At 39.6% G+C, this 8,782-nt stretch overlaps 1 protein-coding gene across 12 annotated transcripts in view; it reads right to left on the bottom strand.

The window, feature by feature from the left end:
- Window positions 1–535: 535 nt before the first annotated feature.
- Window positions 536–8,782, bottom strand: part of PPIP5K1 (diphosphoinositol pentakisphosphate kinase 1) — a 39,210-nt gene continuing 30,963 nt past the window's right edge. For all 12 annotated transcript variants that reach the window (XM_070477972.1, XM_070477974.1, XM_070477976.1 and 9 more), the window contains 2 exons: window positions 5,139–5,252; window positions 536–2,554 (listed from right to left, as the gene is read on the bottom strand). In XM_070477972.1, the coding sequence (XP_070334073.1) occupies window positions 1,575–2,554; window positions 5,139–5,252 (1,094 nt within the window). In that variant the 3' untranslated portion in view covers window positions 536–1,574. The remainder of the gene's footprint in view (window positions 2,555–5,138; window positions 5,253–8,782) is intronic.

The raw sequence follows: 8,782 nt of genomic DNA, 5'->3' as shown, positions 1-8,782 counted from the left end.
TTTTACCTGTGCAGTCAGGATTTCCAGCAAGTAAACTGTTGGATTTTCCCTTGCAGTGAAACCCTTTATAGTCCTGGGTATGTCAGGAGAGGCCACATTGTAAGTGTGAATACATGGATACATGGGGAGGGGGAGATTCCAGCCTTCCTAGTGTTTCCAGCTCTCCCAGTGTAAAGACATAAAGGGAGTAAAGAAAGAGCATAACCCCTATATATCAACTCCTCCTGACACTCCCAAGCATCAGAGTTAAAATGAGAGTGATTCCAACAATCTGGTGAGAAGGCATTGTACCTTTGGTGCTTCACAGAGAGAGAACCTCTCTTCCTGGTAACATGACTTATTTAAGAAATTTTGGGATGGTGGGCTGGCGGCCATAAGGACTTCATGGGATGCCTGATCTCCATATTTTTATAGCCCATTTCTGCTCAACTACAATGGCTTCTGACTGGTTCAGATTAATTCAGTCAACAGACATGCTTGATCTACATTCATAACCATTCTTGAATTCACAAGGACATCATCACCACCACTATGATTCTTATTATTTCTTATTTATTGAGCACTCATAATGTTCCAGCCCTCCCCTCCAACCTCACCTACTCATCTCCATTCCCAACCCCAGGTCTTTGGGAAAAGCTTCATAATCATACCTGGCCCTAAAGACATAATAATATAAGGACAAATCTCTTGGGGACCCTGGAGTATTTGGTCTTTGGCCAGTCTGTCCCTGGCGTGACTACAGAAATATATATATATATATATATATATATAATCTTTGCTCGTGTCTGTACAATATTGATCTCTGCTGATTGCTTAAAACAGAACCTGATTTTTCTCTACTACAACATCTCCTAAGCCATACAGCTTCTCAACAAAAGGAGGCCCAGCTTTACAGATTAGCCAAGAACCCCACAGCATTTTAAGTAGTTTACTCTGAAATTTTCACAGCAATCTAATACCTGTTTTTCCCTAGAGCTACTGCCCAGAGGAACAGGACTAGGGCCAAGAGGGTGATTGGGGATGATAAGGAAACACCCATAAGCCCAATCTAAAAATTAGTGGTCATGATGGATGTTTGTTGGGGAAAGGAGCTGTCTTTTCCCAGACATTTCAGACAGCTATCCTGGGCCCACCTGAGGATGGTAACAAAGACAAGTGTCCCCCAAGTGCACATATGGTCTAAGGGTACCTTGAAAAGTTGTGAATACTTCCCAGAAAAGTGGAGACCTTGGAGTCCCTTTTGCACCCATAGATGGTGTCTTCAGCAGTTAAGTGGTAATTTCCTTTACCAGTCTTGGATTTCCTGGGATGATCAGAGAATGTTAGGTAATGATAGACCCGTCTAACCCTTGAAGGAAATCATACTCAAGTCTGATGGCTGGGTGAGAAGTCAATGGCTGCTTTGAACATGAAATTGGCTCCTCCCCATGCCCAACCCTGGCACAGATGTGCTTCAATGCCAAAAGGACTGCTTCCTCAGACACCTCTGGTGAGATTCAAGGCCTTAATGCTGGCAGGTGAGTTAGGCAACAGGACAAGTTGCTAGCTCAAATGGCTGGTATGGTGTGACACCACTAATGAGAAAATGATGAATCACACGTTGCTGGTGGAAGGGGGGCGTTCTGGTCAGGGGCTAGAGACTGGCTCTGAGGGTTTGCATTGCTAGGTGGACACTGGACTTGGGGAACTTCCTTTCCAGATAGCTGGTCAATCAGCTCAGGGACCACATAGGACTGCTGCTGATTCACCCACTCTGAGACCTCCTGGGCCTGCAGAGCCACCTCCCCAGGGAACTCTAGGGGCGGGTTATCAACCTCAGGTATGTCCCGAGACAACAAATTGATTGCAGAAGCCCCTTGGGTCAGCCTGCCAATGTCCACAGAGAATTCCTGGCATGATTGGCTGAGCTCCTCAGGGATCTCTTGGGTGGGCTTGCCAACCTCCCCAAGGACTTCCTGGGCCGGGCCACCAACCCCTACAGGGAACCCATGGGCCAGCCTGCCAGTCTCTACAGGGACCCTCCGGCATGGCTGGTTGACCTCCTCAGAGTTCTCCTGGCAAAGTTCGCAAGCTTTTTTGGAGATTTTCTGGTATAGCTGGCTGGCATCCTGGCATGGTTGGCTGATCTGAGGGACCTCCTGGCATATCTGGTTAACATCGTCGCGGTTCTCCTCGCACTGTTGGCGGATGTCAGAGAGCTGCTGGCACGGCTGGCTGACCTCTTCAGGGATGTCCTGGCGTGGTTGGCTGCTGTCAGGGGCCTCCTGACATGGCTGGCTGACTTCCTCAGCAACCTCCTGGCATGGCTGGTTGGTTTCTACAGGTGGTTCCTGTGGGGACTGGTTTTGTTCAAAAGGCTCTTGCTGCCCTTCTAAAGGCGGCTCTTGTGCACCACTCCCAGGGGCCTCCTGGAGCAGCCTGAGGTCTTGATATTCTTCAGTCACGTGTGAGCTTAGGGAGGGCTGATCACTGAAGCCGAAAGGGCAGTTACCATCCACTGCAGTAGGGGAAGAAGGACCGGCACTGGAAACAGTGCTGGAAGGGCCACTGCTGTCTGCAAAGCAAAGCCAGAGACCAAGTCAGGCAAGCTGGAAGCACAGGCTCTACCACGTCTGTAGTTCAAGCGCCAGAACAGATGGTCTCTATTACTCATGTCTTGGGGAATGAGGGTCTGAATTCTTCCTGAGTTATGCAGAGACTCCTAAGTTAGCCTAACCCAGGAACTGTCGCTCTGAACTAATGTGTACTGCTGGAGCAACACTAAGGGACATCTAAGATTTCAGAGTGAGTACTGAGGCCCGCTTCATCCAGCTCTTTCGTAAATGTATGCCCATTCCAACTCCAAATTCCCATGATCCCTCATTCCCACTTCGGAAGCATATGAACACTTCATATCAGTGGCTCATAATTAGGATTACATACCAAAATTATGGGAAATTTTTAAAAAATACATATTTCCAGGTTCTATCTTCAGAAATCCTAATTCTGTAGATTTTTTTTTTTTAATTCTGTAGATTTAGAGTAAAGGTGTGGGATGTTAAAACACTCCCAATTAAATCTGACAAACATCTTTGGTTAAGAATTATTTCTTTAAAGCTTATTTTTGGGGCAGCTGTAATCATTGTTTACTACCCAAGGAACAAGTAAGCAGGAAAATGTAGAAACACTTTGTGAATCAGAGCAGTAGGAAGTAAAGTGATTTACTCAAAGATGGAAGACTACCACAGAACAGCAGTTCTTAATTAACCTTTCTGGAGGTCACTGATTCCTTTGAAGTTCTAATGAAAGTCATAGACTATCTTCCCAGAAAAATGTGCATATGGATATCCTCACTAATGTTTACATATCATTCCTAGAGTTCCTAGACTTTACCCTGAAATCCATCCATAGATCCAGGGTTAGGACCCTCCAAGTTTTGGGACACACAGTGTTCCAGGTTTATGGATATTATATACATATAAAATATAAACATGAATTTCCTAGATTCTGACAGTAGTAAAATGAAAGACTTAAGTCTTTAATTACACTGTGGGACAACTACTACCCCAACCTCTACTTCTTCATTGATCCTTACAGGGAACTAATTTACCTTTCCCTTTGTAAATATTTTATTTATTGACGGTATTGCAGCTTTATATTTAAACCACTCTAATATCAACAATGATAGATTTTGGAAATAAAGGACACCTGAATATATTGCCATCAGGAGAACTGGGAGAGTTGGTAAGCCTGAGTCTGAAAACTCAATGATTCATTAGTCATTGAGTTTAAGGAATGCCAGCTATCTCTTTTCTATAAAGAATCATAAGAAGCATGCTTCAAGCAGAAAAAAAAGAGAAATGTGGCTTGGGGTCAACAAGGCCTATTTAGGGCAGATAGACCCCAAAGAAAATGTTTATAAGTGAAATACACATCTGATACCGAGATTTTTTTAAAAAAGAAGAAAAAAGATGTAAGCTGAGTTCACCCAAGGATGATGAAGTAGTAGCCTTAATATTCAGCTAGTAGTTTGATTCAGACAAATCAAAGAATTCAGACAGAAAACAGAAGTTGAAGAAAGGTAAGATTTCTAGGGCACAGAACCTATAAACACTACTGGACAGAGAAAAAGGCTTAATGGCAAGGTGAGTGTAGAATATTGAAATTCAGGGGAAGAATTCTTGCTGTCAGGAAGGAAAGTTTCTTCTGCATAAAGGGTGTCAGAAGCATAAAATTCTACAAGTCTACTCCAATGCTAAAATATGAATCTTTGCTCCAGTTCTATCCAAGTAAAATAATAAAAGCCATGTTTGATTTTAGATAGTCCCTGGAGGACTCTTCCACTGCCAGTGTCTCTGCCCCTAATCCCCCAGAGATCACCACTGGTCTCTCTCCCTACCTACAATTACCCTAAGAATTCCTTGTGGTTCCACTGTTCACCCTGTTACCAGGGATAAATAGTGATAGGCTGAGATTATAAAGAAGAGATGGGAAAAAGCAACACCTGAACTTGAAATGAGAAGAGACAACTGGAAAGGAGGGACATGTAGAAAGTAGTAGCTGATTCTAGTTCCTTTCTCCCAGCTTTTCTATATATCCAGGGTCCCTCCCAAGTCACTTTTACTTAAGAAGGCTGTGGACAACCAAATGGGGATCTAAGGAGAATGCAGCCTTCATCTTTTCTTCCCCAAAGGACCCCCTTGGGCACTATCATTTAGGAGCCCCTCCAGTGAGATAAAGAATCCACCTGCAATGCAGGAGACCTGGGTTGAACTCCTGGGTTGGGAAGATCTCTTGGAGAAGGGAAATGACCGCCCACCCCAGTATTCTTGCCTGGTGAATCCCACAGACAGAGGAGTCTGGCAGGCTACAGTCCGTGGGTTGCAAACAGTCAGACACGACTGAGCAACTAGCACCTTCACTTTCTTCCCAGTAAGACAGAGGAGATGTGGAGGACAGAGGTGATGGACGAGAGAGAGGAAACAGGTGTGCCGTTCATCTCGGAAGCAGCAAGTGTGACTGCCTTCCTGCCTGGTTACTCCTGGTCTTTCAGCCCTCATCTCTGTTTCCCTCCTGGGATGAGTCTCTCATTCACCAATCCTTCCACTCCTCCCATTCCCTCTTGGCCTTGCCTACACAGTTTCAAGAGAATTACTTACACCAAGGGGGCTTTTCAGAGCGCTGCTGGAGTTGTAGGGTAGGTGAATGGAGAGTGCGAGGTGGAGAAAACGGGCTGTCAGAGGCTTGATTGCTGTGCATTGAATCAAAGAGGGCTGCACAGGTGAGGGAGAGAGAGGGAAGGGGAAAAAAAAAAGCCCATGAAGAAGAATTCAACAGCCACAGGTTCTAAATATAAGTCAAATCTGACTTACACTTCCTCAGGCTGAGAAGTAGCATGTCCTAGGGACCCTTCATACAAACCATTTTTAATATTTTAAACTACATTATGAATATTTTCAAACATATTTTTTAAAAATACTTGAAAGACTAGTACAGTCAATACCTATATATTCATCTTCTTTATTTAACATGTTAACATTGTGCCATATTTGTTTCATCTATTTCTTCATGCTAAAGTTTTTTAAAATAAATGACAAACATTATGAAACATTTCACCTCTAATACTTCAGTATTCATTTCTAAAGTATAAGACATTTTTCCTATATAGCCATACACCAGGTAAACTTAAAAAAATACCCTAATATCATCTAAATACCCAATCCATATTCAAATTTCCCCCAGTTATTCCCAAAATGTCTTTCATAGTAAGATCCAAACATGGATCATGCATTCCATTTTATTATGTCTTCAAAGTCTCTTTTAATCTAGAATACATCTTCCCCTATTTATTTTTTTCATAGTGACTTTTTTTTTTCATAGTTACTTGTTGAAAAGAACAGGCCAGCTGTCTCATAGAATGTCATATTCCACTCTCTGGATTTGTCTGATTGCCTCCTCATAGAATCATTTAACTTGTTTCACTATCCCTATAAACTGGAAGTCAGATATAAAAGGCTTGATTCAATGATTCAAGTGTTTTTCTTTTCTGTAGTATAAAAATGAATGCTTACATTTTAAATGTTTTTTAGGTTTTGATAATTTTTTAAAAAATTGAAGCATAGTTCACTTATAATGTTGTATACAGCAAAGTGATTCAGTTATCAAAATATAAATGTATATTCTTTTTCAGATTCATTTCCACTGGAAGTGGAAGTGGCTATTTGTACTTCCACTGTGGATGTACTGTAATTCAATAGTATAAGATATTGAATATAATTCCCTGTGCTATACAGTAGGCCCCTGTTGGTTATCTACTTCATATATTGTAGTGTGTATACGTTAATACCAAATTTCTAATTTATCCCTCTTCCCCCTTTCCCCTCTGGTAAACATAAGTTTGTTTTCTACATCTATGAGTCTATTTCTGTTTATAAGTAAGTTCATCTGTATCATACTTTAGATTCCACATATTAAGTGATATCATATGATATTTATCTTTGACTTATTTCACGTAGTATGATAATCTCTAGATCCATCCATGTTGCTGCAAATGGCATTATTTATCCTTTTTTATGGCTGAGTAATATTCATATATATATATATATATATATATATATATATATATATATACACACACACACCACATCTTCTTCATCCATTTATCTGATGAACATTTAGTTGCTTCCATATCTTGACTACTGCAAATAATGCTGCTATGAATCCTGGGGTGCATGTATCTTTTCGAATTATGGTTTTCTCTGGATATATGCCCCAAAGTGGCATATATCTTTCTTGTAAGATTCATTATGAGCTTGTGGATGTTCATATGTTTAGTGTACTTTAATCGATTATGGTACTTTTTAATGCTAAAATAATCCAGTTCTGGTCAGTGGGAGCCTCTTCAGGCCTGAGTGCTTCCTTGTTTTTGTTACAGCGTGCCTCAGGATCACCTTGAGCTTTCCATGCCCTAGATAATGCATCCTCAATAAAACTGGTTCTTGGTGAAAGTGAAAAAACTTAAGATATTTCACTGGTTTGTGGTCCCTCAAATGGTGACATTACATTAACAGATATAAACTTAAGATATTTCACTGGTTTGTGGTCCCTCAAATGGTGACATTACATTAACAGATATAAACTAATCTGTCGTATTAAAATTTCATGTGGTGGGGAGTGATTGGAGGGAAAGAGTCTAAAAATACTCTATAGGATAGGATGTGATAAAAAAAAAAGAAGAAAAGGTTAAAAAACATGGACCTAGACCAAGAATACAACCATGGAATCCTGGTTGCTTTTAGTGGGGGATGATATGTGGAAACCAAAATCTAGGTGCTAAGGAAGCTCACTTATACTGTTTGTAATGCATTAAGTTACAAAATGCATTAAAAAACAGAATTTATATTGATATTATCGATTCAAATTTAATATTACAATACTTTAAAAATATTTTTGAATTTTTACTTGTATCTTATTTATTTTTGAAAATTCTTATTCTTGATAGGAACATAATTACTTATTTGCATTACTCTATTATATGTGTGTGTGTACATATGACATGTACGTTACAAAATAGTATCAACCTCACTATTAACAAACCATTGAATGAGGATTATAATTATTTTATAATCCTCATTTTTTTCCACTAAAGGATTTATAGTCAAAGCACAGTACTTCAAACTTTTTTGAAAAATTATTTTCCCAATGTGATTATATTACTATTTTGATATGCAGTTAGGGTAGTTTCTTTCCTTTTTTTTCTTTCTCAACTTTAGGATTTGCTTCTTTTGATTTAGTCTTACATTCTGAAAAACATTTACAGGTTCACAAGTCAAAGATTTATAAACAGGCATACTCAGAGGAAGTTGCTTTTTCATCATGCCGTCAGCTCCACTTCTGTTGCTCTCCAGCGGTAAACATTTTTGTTAGTTTCTGTTATTTACTTATAGAATTTCTCTTTGCAAATATGTTATTTTCCCTGTATTCCCCCTCCTTATAAAATAGGTAATGTACTATCAACACTCTCCTACACCTTTTTTGTTTATGTTAACAATATATCCTGGAGATTACTTCATATCAAGATACATATACTGCCCCCCTCCACAAACAACAGACCTTCCTCACTAGTTTTAACAGAGGCACAGCACTCATTTGAGTGGACATGCCACTGTTTATTCAACCACTCTTGTACTGAAGAACCTTTGGGTTGTTTCCAAAAATAATAATAAACAGCATACAATAACTGTTTACAAAACCAATATTCTGTACAAAATCAATAACTCTGTACAAATGTTATTTCAACTTTGTGAACAATACCTTCAGAATAAATTCCTAAAATTGTATTATTAGAAAAGGAAGTAACTGTATCTGTAATTCTCTGAGACATTACAAAATCTACCTTCATAGGGGTTGCACCATTTTGCACCACCATCTACCTTCATAGCGTTTGCACCATACGTTCCACCAACAATGTATGGAACTGCCTCTCTTGTGACAGACTTGACAAGAGAATGTGTTATCAAACTTTTGGATTTTTTTTTTTCCAAACTAATAGGTGAGATATGATATCTCAGTGTAGTTTTAATTTGCACATTTCTTATGATCAAGGTTAAGCATCATTTCATAAATGTAATGGCCACTGCATTTCTTTCTTTGTAAACTATTTTTTTAAAAAATCACACTTTTGGTCTTTTCCTTCTGACATGTAAGAGTTCTCTGTATTTTAGGATGATTAAGCCTAAATGTGATATAAAAAATGCAGAAAAAAAAATCTTCTTTGCTTATGATGCTGCTGCTGGTTTGCAAC

The sequence above is a fragment of the Odocoileus virginianus genome, chromosome 16 (assembly GCF_023699985.2).
Source record: "Odocoileus virginianus isolate 20LAN1187 ecotype Illinois chromosome 16, Ovbor_1.2, whole genome shotgun sequence".
Classification (NCBI taxonomy): Eukaryota; Metazoa; Chordata; class Mammalia; order Artiodactyla; family Cervidae; genus Odocoileus; species Odocoileus virginianus.
This window is presented reverse-complemented; position numbering and strand designations above follow the sequence as displayed.